We start from the raw sequence: 21,184 nt of genomic DNA, 5'->3' as shown, positions 1-21,184 counted from the left end.
ACACTCAGTTCGCCGTCAATATCCACAATTATCTTGCCTCTTTGTTCATTTCTCCCCTGGGTTTTTAGGACGCTAACCTCCACTTTTTCCATTTGCTGGATATCTTCAACTCTTCCATCAAATTTCACTGCATTACAATCTAGATTTTCCAATCTCTTCTCAATTCTCTCTGTTGTTTCTAATAATTTTTGAATTTCAAACATAATCTGTTGTAATATTAATGGTTTCTTTTTGGAGCTGTGCCATTCTTCCAAATAGTAAACACTGCCACTCTAGTTTCAAAACAAGGTTTTGTTTTCACTTCTCTCCAGCTGCCAAAGAAGCATCCAAAGAGCACCTGCATAAACAACCCATGCTCTTCTCCTGATCTCTTCTGTAAACAAGCTGAAGCCTTTGAAGTGCAAAGTCAAAATGATCAAAGAGAAAAAAGAGAAAGCAATATTTCCAGGACTCAACCTCCAACCTCCAAATGGCAGTGTAACTTCTTTTCCCTCTGATATTACTGCCCTTTTATATCTTCTTTTATTCCAGACTTAAAAGAAACAAAATTCCTAAGTGGAGCAAAATAAAGAGAAAAAACCCATCCAAACCAAATGTCAGCGTTCCAAATATCATGCAGAATTAAATCATTGTCCAAGGCAAACAACAGCTTTTGGCTGCGCTTTTATCGCCAGCAAGAAGAGATTCTCTTGGATCAATCAGGGACTTTGCGATGTCCCTGAGATCTACAAGACATACTCTTCCCTGTCACCTTCCTGTCAGGACCTTCGGGACGGTTTAGGTCCAAAAGGACCGTCCAGCAGCAAAAAAAATCGACTGCCATCTCGGAGCTCCGAGATCGCACGTCTTACCATTGCAATGTCAGTTCCTGTTCCCGTTTTGGAGAATAATTTGACCCCCTCTTCCTTGAGGCAGCCCCTCAAATACTGCTATCATGTCTTCCCTGACCCCAAACCTGCAGCTGTTCTATGTATGTGTTAGTCTCCAGGCCTTTGATCATCTTAGTTGCTCTTCTCTGAACTTTTTCCCAAATCTTAACATAATAATAATAATAATAATAATAATAAAATTTTATTTGTTAGCCGCACCCTCTCCCGAAGGACTCGGGGCAGCGTACAATAAAAACATATAAAATACAAATATGGACAATACATACACAAAATAGACATATATGTGGAGGAGGTAGACAGATGGATGGAAACAATTAAAATCACAGTTTAAAATCCCCTAAATAAAATCACAAAATTAAAAAACCCGTCAGGAGCGATATCATCAAACTATGGTTGAGCCAGGCCAGCTACTTGGAATAGGTGGGTCTTGAGCTTTACACGAAAGGCGCGGAGGTCAGAGGTAATCCTAATATCCGGGGGGAGGTCATTCCACAGGGCTGGGCCCGCCACAGAGAAGGCTCTGCTCCTAGGCGCCGCCCCCCGGCACAGTCTGGTGGACGGCACCTGGAGAAGTCCCTCTCTGTGTGAGCGAATTGGTCGCAGGGATGTATGGGGCAGAATATGATCCCGCAGGTATCTAGGTCCTGAGCCATGGAGCGCTTTGAAGATCGTTATCAAGACCTTGAAACGCACCCGATAGACCACAGGAAGCCAGTGCAGCTCGCGCAGGAAAGGTGTCACATGGGAGTACCTTGTACTCCCCATAATTACCCGCGCGGCCGCATTCTGGACCAACTGCAGTCTCCGAGTGCATTTCAAGGGAAGCCCCATGTAGAGAGCGTTACAGTAGTCCAGGCGAGACGTCAACAGTGCATGAGTGACTGTGCGCAAGGCGTCCCGGTCCAGTAGGGGGCGCAATTGGCGCACCAGGCGAACCTGGTGGAACGCCCCCCTTGCCACGGCTGTCACATGGTCATCCATGGACAGCCGGGCATCCAGGAGGACGCCCAAATTGCGCGCCCGCTCCACGGGGGCAAGTTGTACGCCCCCGATGGCCAGGGATGGGATTAGCTGGTTGAACCGGGGGGCCGGAACCCACAGCCACTCCGTCTTGGAGGGGTTGAGCTTGAGTCGGTTGTCATCCATCCAGACCCGTACGGCTTCCACACACCGGGACATCACTTCGACGGCGTCGTTGGGGTGGTTCGGGGTGGAAATGTACAGCTGAGTATCATCAGCGTACAGATGGTATCCCACCCCGAACCCATGGATGATCTCCCCCAGCGGCTTCATGTATGTGTTGAACAGGAGTGGCGAGAGGACCAACCCCTGTGGCACCCCACAAGTAAGGGGGGTTAGGGTCGACCTCTGCTCCCCTGCCAACACATGTTGCGTCCAGCCAGAAAGGTAGGAGCCGAACCACCGCAAAACGGTGCCCCGGACCCCCAACCCCTCCAGCCGGTGCAACAGGATACCATGGTCGATGGTATCAAAAGCCGCCGAGAGGTCTAATAGGACCAGGATAGAGGAACAACCCCTATCTCTGGCCCTCCAGAGATCATCCACCAACGCGACCAAGGCCGTCTCCGTGCTGTGCCCGGGGCGAAAGCCGGACTGGCGCGGGTCTAGATAATCATTTTCCTCCAGATGTCGTGGAAACTGATAAGCCACCACACTCTCTACAACCTTCGCCAAAAAGGGAAGGTTGGAGACAGGACGATAATTGGCCAGCTCTGTAGGGTCCAGGGAAGGCTTCTTGAGCAAGGGCCTCACCACCGCCTCTTTCAAGGCGGCCGGAAGAGACCCCTCACTCAACAAAGCGTTCACTAGGCCCAGGAGCCAGTCACATGTAACCTCCCAGGATGCCAGTACAAGCCAGGAGAGGCACGGGTCCAGTAAACATGTGGTAGGTCGCAGTCGTCCACGCATTCTGTCCAAATCCTCGATGGCAACCAAGTCAAACTCCTCCCAGATTGATTTCTCAAGACTCGCCACGGACGTCTCCACTGGGCCACTGAAAGGGACCCAATCCTTCCAGATTTGAGCGATTTTATCCTGCAGGTATTTCCCAAATTCCTCTGCCCTACCCTGTAAAGGGGTCTCCCGCGGCCTCTGAAACAGGAGGGAGCGGGACACCCGAAACAGGGCGGCAGGGCGGTTTTCTGCGGATGCAATGAGAGCGGCACAATATTGACGTTTGGCCGCTCTCAGTGCCACAAGGTACGTCCTTAAATGGGCTCGTACCTGTGTTCGGTCAAATTCGGAACGGGAGGATCTCCAACGACTCTCTAGGCATCTCTTGCGGCGCTTCATCACCCTTAGCTCCTCGGTAAACCAAGGGGCCAGGGTGGATCGTTGCTGCCGGAGAGGCCGCAAAGGCGCCACCCGGTTCAAGGCCCCGGTAGTCGCATTGTTCCACGCGACCACCAGGTCCTCTACCCAAGGGCGGGTCAGGGCTACAGAAGGTGGCCCAAGCTCCATCTGGAACCTCTCTGGTTCCATTAGGCTCCTGGGGCGGAACCATCTAGTGTTTTCCGGTTCCGCCTCCCCGCAGCGGGGGGTAGCACCAGGGAAGTCAAGTCGGAGGAGTGAGTGATCTGACCATGACAGGGGAGTGATGGTTAAGTCCCCTCCTCCCAGATCACTCAACCACTGGCCAGAGACAAAAACAAGGTCCAAGGTGTGACCACCCTCGTGTGTCGGGCCCTGAATCAATTGTGTCAGGTCCATGGCTGTCATGGAAGCCATGAACTCCCGAACCCCCTCAGATGCTTCTCCCACCGATGGCAGGTTAAAATCCCCCATCACTAAGAGTTTGGGGGTCTCAACCGCCACCGATGCGATCAGCTCGAGGAGTTCAGGCAGGGCCGCTAATGTATAGCGAGGAGCCAGGTATACTATCAGCAGGCCCAACTGTCTCCCAGGGACCCATTTCACGACAAGGGATTCACACCCGGACGTCTGTGGCACAGTGGACTCCCTCGGCTCTAAATCCTCCCGAATAATCGCTGCTACCCCACCGCCCCTTCCCTGGGCCCGGGGCTGGTGAAATGCTCAGTAACCTGGTGGGCACATTTCCACGAGGGGTAAACCTCCCTCGTGGCCCAACCAGGTCTCCGTTATTCCCGCAAGGTCCGGCTCCCCCTCCAAGATTAGATCGTAAATGAGGGGGGCCTTATTAACAACGGACCTCGCGTTGCATAGCAACAGCCTCAGGCCCTTGGTCTGCAGCTCCTGACCACCTAGAACGCGGGGGTTGGTACAAGCGACCGGGTGTAACCAGCACCCACGGTCTCCCAACCTACTGCGAGATCTTAATCTGTCTTCGTATCTGCCCCTCCCTACGACCGTTGGAATCAAAGAGCCCTGTATTGGAACGATATCCTCCCCCTCCTCCTCCCTTCCGCTCCTTCTGCTCGTGACCACACCTGGGGACCTGGCTCTGTCATCGGTCCTGACCTGACCCACCCACCCCCCAACCCCTAAACCCCTAAAAGATTTTAAAAAACATTTAACTAAAAAACCCCTGAGCCTCCGTTTCTTCCACCTCTCGGGGTCTATAAACCCGTCATCAAGGCGGGCCCTTGCAAGCGTCAAGGGCCATGCCTGCGAGAGGGGGGTCTCCCGCAGGCGGAGCAGGTCAAACCTCGAATAAATAATCTTCAGAATCTTAAAAACACGATGGGGTCAAAATGTTATAGATGGTAAGTGGTCAGTCATAGAAAAAAAGGGGGGGAAAGAGTTCTTAGATGACCAAATGGTGGTCTGGGTGGAGGAGAGATGGTCTAAGGGTAGATGATCCTAAGTAGTCCCAATGTCCTAGTGATGTTACTGGCATCCATGACAGCTGTTTCAGCGGCTGCTGTTGGAACCAGCCTCTCACCTTCCAGTGTCCTTCCAACTCCTTCTTTTTCCTCTCTCTCCATTTTTCCTCGCTCTCCTTCCAGTCTCTCCTTCTCTCCTTCCAAACCTCTCAGCTCACCAGCTCACTCCTTCCAATCCTCTCAGTTCACCCATTCACCAGTCTCTTTCCTTCCAACCTCACATTCCTCCTTCCTGCCGTTCTCACATTCTTCCTTCCTGTCGCTCTCTGCAAAACGTTCCAAAACGCTCCAAAACGCTGTCACAAACGTCGCCATTTCCAGCTCACCAACCTCTTTCCTCGCCAGCGGAACAGCCTCTTCCCTTTCAGCCTCACGTTCCAAAACGCTCCAGCCTCCAGCCTCACGTTCCAAAACGCTCCAGCCTCCAGCCTCACGTTCCAAAACGCTCCAGCCTCCAGCCTCACGTTCAGCCTCTTCCCTTCGAGCCTCACGTTCCAAAACACTCCAAAACGCTGTCACAAACGTCGCCATTTCCAGCTCACCAGCCTCTTTCCAGCCTCTTTCCTCGCCAGCGCAGCAGCCTCTTTCCTTCCAGCCTCTCCTCAAAATTCCTCCTTCTAAACACTCTCTCCAAAACGCTCCACAACGCTCCAAACGTTGCCATTTCCACACACGCCTATTGGACCGGGACGCCTTACGCACAGTCACTCATGCGCTGGTGACGTCTCGCCTGGACTACTGTAACGCTCTCTACATGGGGCTTCCCTTGAAATGCACTCGGAGACTGCAGCTGGTCCAGAATGCGGCCGCGTGGGTAATTATGGGGAGTACAAGGTACTCCCATGTGACACCTCTCCTGCGCGAGCTGCACTGGCTTCCTGTGGCCTATCGGGTGAGTTTCAAGGTCCTGATTACGATCTTTAAAGCGCTCCATGGCTCAGGACCTAGTTACTTGCGGGATCGTATTCTGCCCCATACATCCCTGCGACCCATCTGCTCACACAGAGAGGGACTTCTCCAGGTGTCGTCCACCAGACAGTGCCGAGGGGCGGCGCCTAGGAGCAGAGCCTTCTCTGTGGCGGGCCCAGCCCTGTGGAATGACCTCCCTCCGGATATTAGGACCACCACTGACCTCCGCTCCTTCCGTGTAAAGCTCAAGACCCACCTATTCCAAATAGCTGGCCTGGCTCAACCATAACTTCATATCGCTCCTGACGGGTTTTTAATTTTGTAATTTTATTCAATGGGATTTTAAATTGTGTTTTTTAATTGTTTTCACTCATCAGTCTACCTCCTCCATGCACATGTATATGTCTTTGTTCTTATGTATGTTTGTCTTTATCTGTATTTTATTTGTTTTGATTGTACGCCGCCCCGAGTCCTTCGGGAGAGGGCTGCGGCTAACAAATATTATTATTATTATTATTATTATTATTATTATTATTATTATTATTGTTATTATTATTATTATTATTATTATTATTTCCGATGCCTGTCTCTCTCCCCCATTCCACAGATCATTCGCTCTTTATCCTTCCCTCCAGTCTTCTGATTCACCCTAGCGGACCCAAATGGGTCGAAAATGGGCCAGGGTGGTCATGCTAACTGACTCCCGACCCTCAGATGGAAATGAGGGTCGGAAATAACCTTTTCGCCCATCGCTGAGCTCCGTGGTATTCTGGAGCTTCAGGAGGCTTCAGGAGGCAACCGCCATCGCCGGAAGCTCCTCCTCCTTCTTCTTTTTTGTAATGACCACCAAAATTGGTTGCAGTATTATATAAGCTGGAAGTTGCTTCCCTCTGAGTGCTTTTTTTTTGGCCAACCTGTGGTCGTTCTGTTTCTCTTTTAGGTTAGTAAGTATCTGAAATGAGGACCCAACGAGGCACAGATTTTCTAGTATTTGAACAGGATGCCAGTGACTTGGCATTAGCACCATTGATGTTACTAGAAAATAGAAACTGTGCAACTGTGCTTATTGGCCCTAAAAGATAATTTAGCCCTGACATGACAGGAATGGCAGCTCAGCAATTAATGCAAAATATAATGACTAGGTTATTAATTGGAATTGTAATAGCACCTTCCTAAGGTTAGGATCAATTTCCTTCTCATCATCCATTCTTCCACAAATGGTTTCTATTTCTAAAATGTTTTCCAAGAGCTGGGTAAAAAGAACTCTTTAAAAAACGTTTTGGGGTGGTTTCCCAAATCCGTAGCATATATTCCCTGTGAGATTATTACATTTAAATCAAGCAGCATGTTCTTAAACACACCCGTTGCATCTTAAAATGTACCTCTCTGGGCAGAACAATACAGCAATTGCCACTGTCTAAAAATGTATATGTTGAATTTAATGCTTGCTTGCTGGAGACCTCAGCTGTGAGAGCCTTTTACAATTTTCTTTATCTCCTTGAAAGAAGTAGGGAGAACAGCTTAATTTTTTAAATGCATATTTGAAGATCAGCTGCAGGACAATTAAGACCTTCTCGGTAAACTTAAGAAAAAGTCTAAATCTATCTGCTTTGAAGTATTCCTCCTCAGGTAAATGCTATTAAGAATGAACTAAAAAGCAAGCATACATTAACAAAACATATTTTTTTTGCTCAGCTTTTTCCTTATTGAGATTTTATCCTGATAAATTGTGTAACCCCATTGAAAAAAACTCTTGTTATAAGATGCTGAATAAAACCAGATCATTATGGTTTAGGTTTAGGTTTAGATATATTTGGATTTATATGCCGCCCTTCTCCAAAAGGACTCAGGGCGGCGTACAACATTAAAAAACACACATCCCAAAAGTTAAAAAAGATTAAATCCATATCCAAAAAAACAAACTGAATTTTTAAAAAAACAATACATTTAAAATAAGTTAAAATTAAAATTAACAGGCCAGGCCGGCTTGCTGGAAACGCCAACTTTTTAGGGCGCGTCGGAAGGACCGGAGGTCAGGGATTATGCGAAGTTCCTGGGGGAGCTCATTCCAGAGGGAAGGCGCTCCCACAGAGAAGGCTCTCCCCCTGGGGGTCACCAGCCGACACTGCCTGGCCGACGGCACCCTGAGGAGGCCAACTCTGTGAGATCGTACTGGACGGTGGGAGGCTACTGGTGGCAGTAGGTGGTCTCGCAGGTACCCTGGGCCTAAGCCATGGAGTGCTTTAAAGGTCATAATTAGTACCTTGAATCGCACCCGGAAGACAACCGGTAACCAGTGCAGGCCGCCTAGAAGAGGTGTAACATAGGAGCACCTAGGTACCCCCATGATAACCCGCGCGGCCGCATTCTGGACCAGCTGAAGCCTCCGGGTGCTCTTCAAGGGCAGCCCCATGTAGAGAGCGTTGCAGTAGTCCAGGCGAGAAAGGACGAGGGCATGAGTGACTGTGCACAGAGCATCCCGATCCAGGAAGGGGCGCAACTGACGTACCAGGCGAACCTGGTAAAAGGCCCCCCTGGTCACGGCCGTCAGGTGTTCTTCTAAACTAAGCCGCATATCCAGGAGGACTCCCAGATTGCGAGCCTTCTCTGAGGGGGCTAAAATTTCTCCCCCTATCGTCAAAGATGGAACAAGATGCACAAATTGGGATGACGGAAACCACATCCACTCAGTCTTGGAGGGATTGAGCTTGAGCCTGTTCCTCCCCATCCAGATCCGCACAGCCTCCAGGCATCGGGACATCACGTCAAGAGCATCATTTGGGTGGTTTGGGGTAGAGATGAAAAGTTGGGTATCATCAGCATATTGATGATACGGTACCGCAAAACCACGGATGATCTCGCCCAGCGGTTTCATGTATATGTTGAACAGGAAGGGTGAGAGAACCGACCCCTGGGGCACCCCACAAGTGACGCGCCTGGGGATCAATCTCTGCCCTCCAGTCAACACAAACTGTGACCGATCTGACAGGTAGGAGGAGAACCACCGTAAAACGTTGCCCCCCACTCCCAACCCCCCGAGTCGTTGCAGTGGGATACCATGGTCGATGGTATCGAAAGCCGCCGAGAGGTCTAATAGGACCAGGACAGAGGAACAGCCCCTGTCCCGGGCCCGCCAGAGATCATCGACCAACGCGACCAATGCCGTCTCTGTGCTATACCTGAGCCTGAAACCCGACTGAAACGGATCCAGGTAGACAGCTTCATCCAGGTACTGGGGAAGCTGACGTGCTACCACACTCTCGACAACCTTTGCTACAAATCGAAGGTTGGAGACCGGACGATAGTTGGCTAAAGAAGCTGGGTCCAGGGAAGGCTTCTTAAGGAGGGGCCTCACCACCACCTCCTTCAAGGCGGTGGGAAACAACCCCTCTCTCAATGAAGCGTTGGTAGTCGCCTGGAGCCAGCCTCGTGTCACCTCCCGGGAAGCCAAAACTAACCAAGAGGGACACGGGTCCAGCACACAAGTGGCAGCACTGAGTCTCCCCATAATCCTATCCATGCCTTCGGGGGTCACAGGGTCAAACCCATCCCAGATTGTCTCCTCAAGATTCATCCCTGTCGACTCACCCGAATCTACCCAGTCAGAGTCCAAGCCTGTCCGGATCTGAGCGATTTTATCCTGCAGATACTGAACATATTCTTCAGCCCTACCTTGCAAGGGGTCTTCCCCAGTTCCTTGGTTAAGTAAGGAGCGGGTCACTCTAAACAGGGCGGCTGGGCGGTTATCTGTGGACGCGATAAGAGCGAAAAAATATTGCCGTTTTGCCGCTTTTATCGCCACTAAGTAGGATTTAATATGAATTCTTACTAGTGTTCGATCAGATTTGGACCGCTGGCCCTCCAGCCACTCTCTAGGCGTCTTTTCCGGCGTTTCATCTCCCGGAGCTCTTCGGTAAACCAGGGAGCCACCCGGGATCGACACCGGGTCAGAGGCCGGAAAGGCACAACACGATCCAAAGCCCCAGCGGCAGCCCTATCCCAGGCTTCCACTAGGGCTTCGGTCGAGTTGTGAGCAAGGGATTCAGGAAAAGTCCCAAGCTCCATCAGGAACCTTTCAGGGTCCATCAGGTGCCTGGGGCGGAACCGACTAGTCGGTTCCGCCTCCCTGTGGCGAGGGGTAGCGGTATGGAAGTCAAGCCTGATGAGGAAATGATCAGACCATGACAAGGGTTGAATAGAAATATCCCCTAAATCTAGATCATTCATCCACTGCCCAGAGACAAAAATCAGGTCGAGCGTGTGTCCCCCATTATGGGTGGGGTCTTGAATTAACTGAGTTAGGTCCATAGCTGTTATGGAAGCCATGAACTCCCGAGCTGACTCGGATGTCTCGCCAATGGAAGGCAGATTGAAATCCCCAAGGACCATAAGCCTGGGGAAATCAACCACCAATCCAGCTAAGGTATCCAGCAGCTCCGGCAGGGCCGATGAAACATAGCAGGGAGACAGGTATGTAACAAAAAGGCCCACCTGAGCTCCAAGGCCCCACTTCACAAAGAGGGACTCATACCCGCCTATCTGAGGCACAGTGACCTCATGAGGTCTGAGACTTTCCCTGATAACCCCCACCCCCACCCCGCCCCTGCCCTGGGCTCTCGGCTGGTGAAACGCCCAGAAGCCTGGTGGGCATAGTTCGCTAAGGGGCACACCCCCCTCATGGCCCAACCAGGTCTCTGTAATGCACGCCAGGTCCGCTCTACCCTCTTGTATGAGGTCGTAAATTATGGCTTGTTTCATAAATCATAGTTTTTGGCCTAGTGGTGAAGACAACCTAGTGGTTGCGACTTCAATCCTAGGTAGCGGCAGGTGTTTATCTCCTAGGGTGGAAAGAAAAAAATATCTGCTGCAAACTCTGCAAAGGTGTTTGGAAGGGCATCCGGGCAGTAAACGCTCAGCTCCATTGTCGCCCCCAAAATTAAGGGATTAAAGGGCCACAAAAGAGAAGTGGGGGAGAGAGAATGTATTTGTCTATCCTACTTTTCTGATTCTAGATGACTTCAAGCCACTACATATTAAAACAAAACCATTAAAGACCAGATAAAGCCCTTCTTACATCAGACCAGTTTCATGGCTAAGGTGGGATTAGAACTCAGTATCTCCTAGCCTAAGGCAGGACTAGAACTCACTACCCCCTTGTTAAAGTGGCTCAAAGTCACCTAACTGGCTTTTATGCCTAAAATGGGACTAGAACTCCCAGTTCTAGAACTCCCAGCACGTTGTGGTCTAGAAAGCAAAGTGGCTAGTAAGCAAAATAAGCTCATGCTCAGGGCACTAAGGAAGTGGGGGGACATCAGACTCTCCCCCGCCCCAAATCTAGCATGCCCTGAATTCTTCCATTGCCACTCACAGCTTTAGTTTTCAATATTTTTTTGCATTTGCATTTTTCCCTTATAACAATTTTATTTAAAAAAACATTAAAAAGTGATGAAAAATTGCATTTTTTCCTATTGCCCTAGTTATAAGTAAATACTTTTCTCAAATTGCTTGCTGAGGTTTGATGTTAAAAACATAAATTTTTAAAAAGTTTACATTTAATATAGTTGCAGGGGCTCAATGGCCTGGAATTACACTGAATTTTAATCACTTATTTCCTCTTCAGCACTTGAACGTAATGCCTGGCCAATGAAGCAATGGAAGAGCTGAGAGGCACCATTTCTGGGCTGTGCTTAGGGCATCAGGGGGCCTTAATTGGACCTGCCCCTTTCCTACCGCTACTTGGCTGGAATACAGATCTAGTTTCATAATACTGCTTTTTTAGCATTTCCATTATTTTAATTTGACCATTTTGTTAACATACAAAGCCTTGAGAGCTTTCAAAGTGAAAAGCTGGGAGGTTCACTAAGACCTACTGTTTGGTCTCCAGCTCAGTGCTTCTCAGCTTGAAGATGTGTAGACTTCCCAACACCCAGAATTCCCCAGCTAGAGTGGATTGAGAAACATTTTAAAACATCTTGCTTGGGGAGTCCAGAGTCTGGAGACATGGTCCAAAGTAGTTCAAGTTTCCCCATGTTGTCCCACATCCAAATTGCTTCTCTATGTTCTGGCCTTCCTGTACCAAAGAGTTTGATGAAAAAATTTGAAGGAAGTCTTGCTGGTCCTCAAAAGTAGGATGATCAGCCATCTGAAGGGGCAAGGGAGGTAGGTCCCAACTTGCTCTATTCAGACTAATTTTTGGACCAGGTAGAATCGGTTTCCTAATAACAAATAACCTTGCCCACAGCACCTGGGATTTAAAAAGCTGAGTTTCTAAACCCTTTTCATCTATGTGGTTTAAGGTAGAAGCGTTTAAGTAAAAAGGAAGCCTTTGACTGAAATTGCTCCAGCATCTGCATTCTATTTTCTCTTTATTATCTGTAATCAAATCCTTTTTATTCTTCCAAAAGTCTAACTTTTCTTTTTGGCAAAGAGGCTATTTGCTGTTATGCTGTTGAAGGGGTTTCTTGTTTTGTCCTTGATTGTTGTAAACATTGCTGACTCCAAAGGCACTATTCAATAAGTAATGCTAGTGTAAGTTTCAATAAAGGTAATCCTTGACTTACAACAGTTCATTTAGTAGTCATTCAACATTACAACATCATTGAAAAATGGGACTTACGACTGTTTTTCATACTTACGAATGTTGCTGCATCTCCATGGTCATGAGATCAATGTTAACATGCTTGGCAACTGATTCATATTTATGACGGTGGCAGTGTCCCGGGGTCATGTAATCCCCTTTTGCAACCTTCTCACAAGCAAAGTCAATGAAGAAACCAGATTCATTTAACAACTGTGGCATGAAAGGTCATAAAGTGGGGCAAAACTCACAACAAATGTCACCACCATGATATTCCTAGTAACTGGAAATAAGACTATAAGCTTTTTCATCCCTAGATAGTACCTGATATTTTGTTCTGTTTCTCCCCCTCCCTCCAATGAAGCATTACCAGGAATTTCTGAAGAAGAACTGGGGGCTCTGCAGTCTTTCTGTGCCAGCAAAATCAACCACCTCCATCATCAGAGGATCTCAGAGCCATTGAGAAGAAATAGCCATAAGGAACAGAGGCCTAGGATGGTTTCACGGAGGCAGCAGACGGGAGGTTGCGACTCTCCTGTCCCTTCTGAGCTAGTAAACAGGCTTCATCTGAAAAGTCTCAAGGAGATGATGCAAAAGGTGCTGAAATCATGACCTTTTTTCAAATGACTGGGAGGGTGGGGAAAAGCCAGTTGCTACTTGTTATTCACCGACTTACAAGTAGTCCTAAAATTACAACCATTTGTTTAATGACCAACGTTAAAACAGCACTGAAAAAAGGTGACTTATAACTGTTTTTCACACTTATGATTATTGCAACATCCCCATGGTCACACAATCAAAATTCAGATCTTGGCAACTGGCATGTATTTATGACGGTTGTAGTGTCCCAGGGTCACATGATCACCTTCTGTAGCCTTCTGATAAGCAAAGTCAACAAGGAAGTCAGGTTTACTTAACAAATGTGTTACTAACTTAACTGCACTGATTTTTTTAGCAACTGTGGCAAGAACTGTCATAAAATGAGGTAAGACTCACTTAATAACCACCTCAGTTAACAGAAACTTTGTTTTCTCCCTACAAGATTCTGTGCTATTTTGTAATAGAAGATTAGCCTCAGTATATTTAAAAATTGCAAAAATTAAACTAAAAATTGAATGTTTGTTGTACATGCATATTTCATGCAAGTAAGCTCTTCTGTCAGCCAAGTTATTTTTGTTAATTGTGACATGATTTTGCATAGTACAGTTAGGTTCTCACATGCAGTTAAGAATCTCTCTGTTAGTTCGGGGCCGAAGTCGCAACGATATAGCATGCGATCTCAATGCTCTTGAGATCGCAGTTGACACTTTTGCCACGGGTGTGTGTGTGTCCAAATGGACCTAAACCGTCCCGCAGAGACAGTGAACAGGAAGAATACGTCTTGCTGATCTCAGGGACATCGTAAAGTCCCTGACTGATCAAAGAGAAAGTCTTCAAGCCGGTGACAAAAAATCCAGCCATTTGGCTGACGAAGTCGGGGCGGCTCCAAAACGGGAGGATTTGGAAAGAGAAAGTGTTTCCAGCTGGTGAGGAATTGTTTTTTTGTTTTAAGAGTGACTGCCTATAAAAAACTTAAAATAAATTTAAATTGGAGAACAGAAGAAATAAGCGGTGGAATTAAATTTGGAATGGTTTTTGACAGGGGGTTATCTTTTTTCTTTCTCAATGCTATCTTCACGGACGGAATTTATTTAAGACCTTTAAAACAAACGGACTAAGCTTTCTTCTGCTATTTTCCTTTTTTTCATTACTCTCTGTAACCTATGGTCATTACTGTGGATGTTTTTTTAACTCATTTAAAATTGGACTTTCTCTTCAACTTGAAATACAAAAAAGACACTTTCTTTTTAAAAAGGAAAGAATTTGCGGCATTGTGGCTAAACTGCGGAAGTTAGGCTTTGTGTATTGGAAACAAAACACCTTTACTTTTTTTCACGGTCTATCTCGGCTGGTACCTCAAGGTCTTATTGCTTGTTTACAGAGAGAGATAAGAAGAAACAGATGTTCCTTTGAGGTATTTCTAACTAGAGAGAGGTGATTAAAAGCTACTAAATTAGAATAACAGTGTTTACATAGTTGACAACAATGGCGCTATCACAGCAGGAGAAAGAGGCTTTAAGTCTGCAAAAGATATTTTCAGAAATACAGAAGCTATCAAATACATGCGAGACGATTGAGAAGAAGTTGGATGATTTAATCCATTTAACAGCAAAATATGACGAGGAAGTTGAAGATGTTCATCAAATGGAGAAAGTGGCAGTTAAAATTTAAAAAAAATGAAGAGGAAAATGATTATAAAGAAATTAAAACTGCTGATACTTATGATGATGGGTTCGTCTCTGAAAATGGAAAGAGTGGAATATTGAAAGAGGAATTAAATGGAGGGGAAACTTACTCCAGATGGCAAGATACCAAGAAAAAACAAAAGAATGTATGGACCTAAAGAGAGAAATCTTTTTAGCAATAGTTTTGATAACACCACTGACAATTATAGATAAGCTGATTGAGGAAAACAGAAGAAGGGCATCGAAATTATAAGAGAGACCGTATAAGCAAAGAGCTGCTAAGAGGAGTCCATGCAAAGTTGATTAAAGAGAAGATAAGAGGACTGATACCACAAACAGCAGAACATCTGAGATTGCTTCATTGGAAAGATACAGGTTGAAGATGGAAGAATATAACTTAAAACTAGCTAAACTTAGTGAAATTTAGCGATAATAGATATAGTTAAACAAATAATTGATAATGATAATAATGTATACTATGTGTAGTGTCATAATAAATAATAATGGGATATGAATATTGAATGACACCATGAAAGGAAGATTAGAAACCATCTTGGATTATATATAAAGATTAATAAATAAATAAATAAATAAAGAACTAAGTTAGATGTAGTTAAGTTTTGAATATTAGTGGGGAAATGTAATAATATACGATATAGTTAAATAAAGGAGGGATAATAATAACAAGGTATATATAGGCATGGGTACAACATAAGGAAATTGAATGTAAATTGCAAATAATGATTTGGAAAGAAGGATTAGAAAATTTTGTTATTGAATATTATGGATGTTTAGCTAGAATAGGATATAAAGATTCAGTGTTATTGGAGGATTTTAGAAAAAGTAAATGAAATGCTAGTATGTGGTTATGTATTAAATTTTGCCATATTTTATGATGAAGGACGTTTAAACAATTATAGTCAAATGTAAATGGAGGTATGATGATGGTAACATGTATAAATATCTGAGTTAAAATACTTGAGTTAATATGAATTATGCTTGATGACTGTGGAAGAGATGCACGAAAACCTTTTGTAACCAACTGATATACTTTCTACAGTTTGCAAAAAAAGATTTTATGTGTTGTGTTTGTTTTGAAAACAAAAAAATTAAAATTTTATTTTAAAAAAAGAATCTATCTGTTAGTTTTAGCTGAAACCATCGTGATTATAATGAAGATTTAATGTACATTTTCACTTGCACAAGGAAGACATCTACTAATGAGGAAGCCCAGGTTGAGAAAGGGCAATTGGCCTTGAAAAGAAAGTAAAAAATAGTCTCACCATAATTTTCTAAGCCCTGCTCTTTAACTAATTAACCCTGAGGGGAAATGCTTACGTTTAGTTATAGATGATGGAATATCCTTAGAAGGTAGTTTATCTTCCTTCACAGTAGCTTGTTCATAGCGACAAGATAGAATCAATGAGATGAGTAATATGCACCTCTCCCCTTCTCTCAATCTAAAATAATTTAAGCACTATAGCTATAATGTGATGCTCTTCCAATGTAATCTGATGCATATTTATTCAGAAGTGAACCCTATTACATTTAATGAAGCTTGCTCCTGATAAGTGCATCTAAGACGGGAACCTTAATAAAGTTTGTTGCCGGAGTTCTTTACATTATTTTCTCTTTTTAAGAAGCTGAGTGTTAAAATAACTTGACAGAAGGAACAAATTGCAGTATGATGATTTCAAATGATATGGCTAAGTAAATTTATGATATTGCTGCTAGAGAAGCTATTGCAAGAGAGAAATAAAGGCTATCTCCTGGGGAAAATAATAATTGGTTTCTTTATTTAGCTCATTTTAGAAGAAAGCCTATCTGGTTTTAAAGTCTGCCTTCCTCTTCTATACACTTGCATGTTAGCCATGCTCTTGTTTTTAAGGAAGACAGTGTGGTGGGATGTAATCTGGAGTCCCAGGAGGGAGAGCTGCCTCCCAGGGGGCAAAGAGGCAAGAGAGCTTGGAATGTGTGGTAGGCAGGAAAAGGGCAAACACAGAATCTATAGTTATGCAGATAGCTGCTTTAGTCTGGCAAGATTCTGTATGTAGGCAAACAACAATAAAGAAACTACTTAGAAGTAACTTGACATATTATTATTTGTTTTTAGGGCCTAACAAATATATTTTTAAAAAATTCTATCTCTCTTTGCCTTTAAGATAGCAGAAATGGAAATGCACCAACCTTCACAATGCCCCTTTTGCATGAAGAAAAGAACAGGTTTTGCAAAAGTTGAATTTCTCCGTCGAAAGAAAACTATATTAGATAATGTTTTACTTCAAGAGAAACTGGAAGACTATATTTACACTAAAGTAAGCAAAAAGCAGAATATATGTACCAAAAGTAGATGTATTGTATTGTATTGTATTGTGCTGCACTGTGCTGTTTTATACTACACTACATGAGCCATAGTGGCACAGTGGTTAGAATGCAGTATTGTAGGCTAATTCTGCTGAATGCCAGCTGCCAACAATTCGGCAGTTCGATTCTCACCAGCTCAAGGTTGACTCAGACTTCCATCCTTCTGAGGTTGGTAAAATGAGGCCCCAGAGCAATAGGCTGACCCTGTAAACTGCTTAGAGAGAGCTGTAGAGCACTATGAAGCAGCATATAAGTCTAAGTGCTGTTGCTATCTGCATATCTCCAAATTGCTACTAATATTTTAGTAGGATTCAGAATTGGATTAGAGTACATATATTTTTTCCTCAAAAAAAGAGTTCATGAAATTTGTGTATCTGATTTTTTTTTAACTTTGGAAATTAAAGTTTGGAATCCAAAGATTTATAATACAGATAGTCCTCGACTAACAACAGTTAATTTAGTGACCCTTTGACATTACAACGGCACTGAAACAAGTGACTTATGACTGTTTTTCACATTGATGACTTGCAACATCCCCATGGTCATGTGATTTACATTCAGATGCTTGACAACTGACTCACATTTATGACAGTTGAAGTGTGCCGGGGTCATGTGGTCCCCTTTTGCAATCTTCTGACAAAGTCAACAGGGAAGCCTGATTCACTGAACAATCATGTCACCAACTTAACTATCGTGAAATGGGGCAAAATTCACTTAACAAATTTCTCACTCAGCATCATAAATTTTGGGCTCAGTTGGGGTCATAAGTTGAGGACTACCTGTATTTGAGTGAAATCAAGACTGTAGCAATGAATGCAGAGACATTTTGCAATGCATTTTTTCTTCTGACTGGTAGTCAGTTTTGTGTAATGGGTGAGTCCAGTTGCTTAAGCAAGTGTTTCTCAACTCTGGCAACTTTAAGATGGGTAGACTTCAAGTCCCAGAATTCCCCAGCCAGCCAGCCGGGGTCTGTGTCCATGTTCTGTATTCTATCTCATTGTTCATGATAATGTAATAACAATCGGAGCTAAACTCTTACACATGCATTTATAAATGGCTGAGAGTTTATTGGGTTTTACTAACTTAGGCGTCATTTCTAGCACAATTTAATATCATTTATATGTTGCCTTCATCTACAATCTGATGTCCTCTAATCTGTGACACCTTTGTTTTTATATAAATACTAGCTGATGACCCGGCGTTGCCTGGGTATTTATAGACGTCAAAGCATTTGTCTGACAGGGAGCCATTAAGAGGGGCCTTTCTTCCCCCTATTCCCATGCCAATCATCCCTGCCCTCTCCCTTCCCCCTCCCATGCACTCCTCTTTCCTTCCCTGTCTACGATCAAGACACTTCCAGGCGCTTCCCCATTGGTCCACTGCAGGGCAAACGTCACGGCTGGCTTTCCAGAGGAAGCTGCGAAGGAATTGACATCACAAACAATTGCCACTCTAGGACGCCGCACTCACTCTCCTTAATGGGCAAGGCTTTCCAGAGTTATGCTGGAACACAAATACACACAGACACAGAAACACACCAGGTGTGTCTTACCCCCCACCGCCACCTTCAGTATTTGTTTCCAGAGGGTAAGTCACCTGTGTACCAAGTTTGGTTGAAATTGCTCGAGGTACTCTAACAGCTTTTTAAATACCGTATATACTTGAGTATAAGCCGAATTTTTCAGCCCACTTTTTGGGCTGAAAAATCCACTTCGGCTTATACTCCAGTGAACAAAAAATCCGCGCGACCACCGGCTGCCCCACTCCTCGGCTCCCCCGAACCGTCTCACTAAAGCTTCGCAAAATGAACCGGAAACCGACGGACGCACATGACCCCGCTAGAGTGAAACGCCGCCCACGCTTTCCCTTCCTGGCGTTTTTCCCCCCTCCCGTAGCTCTCGCAATCCGTGACGGAACTGATCGCCGAAACCAGGTTTTGCAAGCGGAGGAGGAGGAGGAGTGCCTCAGGAGCGGGTGTCCTGGTCAGCGGGGGAGGATCCAAGGGTGCTGGTAGGGGGTTTACAGCAAAGAAGCGGGATGGAGTGTCAGGGGAGCCGAGTCGGCAGAGGGGAGGGTGGCGCTGGAAGCGCGTTGTGTATCGCGGTGATTGCGGTAAATATATATATAGATAGATTTATGTTAAAAAAGTACCGGTTTTCTATTCGTGTTTATGTGTATACAGTCCCATCGCACTCCTCTTTTCCACATGCCTCAATTAAAGCAATTTTATTGTTATCTAGCTGCTGCATTTCCCAGCCTCGGCTTATACTCGAGTCAATAACTTTTTCCAGTTTTTTGGGGTAAAATTAGGGGTCTCGGCTTATACTCGAGTCGGCTTATACTCAAGTATATTATTATTGTGTTATTGTTTTGTTGTGGTTATTGTTATTATTAAATATTCTATTCTATTCTTTATTCCTTAAACATGAAACTCAGTCAAATGAACATCCAAAAATGCATAACAAATACCAGTGACTGGTGCTAATGGTTGATAACAGGTTGCTGCCGGTATCAACCAAGTACCTTCTTAAAATATAAGATGTTCCAAGTAGCGCAGTTTTTTGCAGTTCCGCTGGTGTTATTGCAGGAAGTTGCAATTTCTTGATGTATTTTATAAAATTCTTGGACATGGTACCAAGTGCCCCAATGACAAGGGGTATCACCGTTACATGCTTCATCCATAGCCATGTAGTTTCAATGGCCAGGTCGCGATATCTGGCTTATTGTGTTCCAAATGACAATCTGTCTGTATTCGGAAGGCCCACAAGATCTTCACCGTCCCATTTTTGGTGACTTTTTCCATTTTGTGCTCCCATGACTTTTTAGATTCAGGTGTGTTGTATTTTTTACATAATGACCAGTGGACTAATTTAGCAACTCCATCATGTCTAGCTTTGTAGTCAGTTTGCGTGATTTTGCTGCACTTACATATTAAGTGTGAAACAATTTCAACTTTGTCGTTGCAAAGTCGGCAGTTTGGGTTGTCAGTGGATTTTTGTATCTTTGCTTTTATGGCATTTGTTTGTAGTGCTTGTTCTTGAGCAGCCAGTATTAAACCTTCCATTTCTTTCTTGAGGGTTCCTCTCTTAAGCCATATATAAAATAATAATAGAATAGAATAGAATATTGTTTTTGCTGGTAAAATAGGAGGAGGAAGGAATATTTGTATGTTCTCCCCTATGAGTTATTTATACAGGCAACAAAAATCAAATAAACTAATTTGTTAACAGTAATAATGGCAAATAGTCTGAATGGGAAGTCTCTCACCATATTTTCTTCTTCTTTCAGGATTCTCTCACGCTCATTGGAGAAATACATAAAAGTCTTCCTAAGTTTTCTGAAGATCCCAGCAATATATGGCAGGAACTGAATAAAAGAGTTTGGCAAGAATAGCGTTTGCTTGTAGGGATATTGGAGCAAATAAACACAACCATAAATAGCATCTCTATAGGCTGAGCAATAACAGTATTGAGAATAATGACAATTTGGATTCCAGAGTCAATTTTTACCTTCTGTCCCAGGGAGAGCAGAGCTGTATGTGGTTCTTGAACTAAATAATATATTTTCAAATAGCAGAAAATATTTTTTTCTTATTGTGGGAATGTCATAAATATCAACTTTTTTTTTGAGTAAAATTCTTTTTGAAATTTGGAAACGTGCTTGCAAAGAAACAACAGAAGTTGTAAAATTGAATATATTTTTATAGTGCTGAAATCCATGACAAATCTGAAGTGAAGTTAGGCCACCACTCTTGACAGTTCCAAGGAAGAAGCTGCAATGTTGCTTTAGAAAGGGAAATATACTTGTGGATGTTGAAGCAGAGAAGAGAATAAAATACCTACTGCAACCCAACTGAAATGCTGGAGCACTTCTGAAGGCCATGGACTTGGGGAAATAGATTATATAGGGATGATTGTCTGTTTTGGGTACAGTTGCTGAAAATTTGAAAGCCCAGATTTGTTCTATTACGATAAAAAGAGATGAGAACTGAACTTTAAGCCTTAAAATAGGCATAGTTTGAGTAAGCAAATCCAGACACACCTCTAAGAGTTCTCTGACGAAACCCACCCATATATGTGATACATGACCCTCATGTCTACAGCCCTCATCCTTTCATCCAAATGATGCTACTTGTGTCCTGTGGCCACACTAAAGTGCTCAGCCTTTGGGTGACTGCAGTCTCCACTGACCCTGTTTCTTGCCCTGCTTGGAACTTTTGGGATTTGGTCTTCAGTCTAGTAAGTTCTGGCCTTCAGAGTCCCAATTTGAATTATGAACTTTTGAAGGCTCAAAGTTCTAATCAGGGCTTCAGTCATTTCATGGCATGGGAGAAAA

At 44.5% G+C, this 21,184-nt stretch overlaps 1 protein-coding gene across 3 annotated transcripts in view; it reads left to right on the top strand.

Moving 5' to 3' along the window:
- Positions 1-20,256, top strand: part of LOC309397695 (uncharacterized protein C8orf48) — a 31,919-nt gene extending 11,663 nt beyond the window's left edge. Inside the window, exons 4-7 of one of the 3 annotated variants that reach the window (XM_081963947.1) lie at positions 12,565-12,797; positions 16,648-16,800; positions 18,235-18,436; positions 20,138-20,234. In XM_081963947.1, the coding sequence (XP_081820073.1) occupies positions 12,565-12,797; positions 16,648-16,800; positions 18,235-18,436; positions 20,138-20,169 (620 nt within the window). In that variant the 3' untranslated portion in view covers positions 20,170-20,234. Of the gene's footprint in view, positions 1-12,564; positions 12,798-16,647; positions 16,801-18,234; positions 18,618-20,137 lie in introns of those variants that run through there. The other 2 variants (XM_081963948.1, XM_081963946.1) reach the window with 2 other exon arrangements.
- Positions 20,257-21,184: the final 928 nt, after the last annotated feature.

Source organism: Natrix helvetica (genome assembly GCF_964273705.1).
Source record: "Natrix helvetica genome assembly, chromosome: 11".
Classification (NCBI taxonomy): Eukaryota; Metazoa; Chordata; class Lepidosauria; order Squamata; family Natricidae; genus Natrix; species Natrix helvetica.
This window is presented reverse-complemented; position numbering and strand designations above follow the sequence as displayed.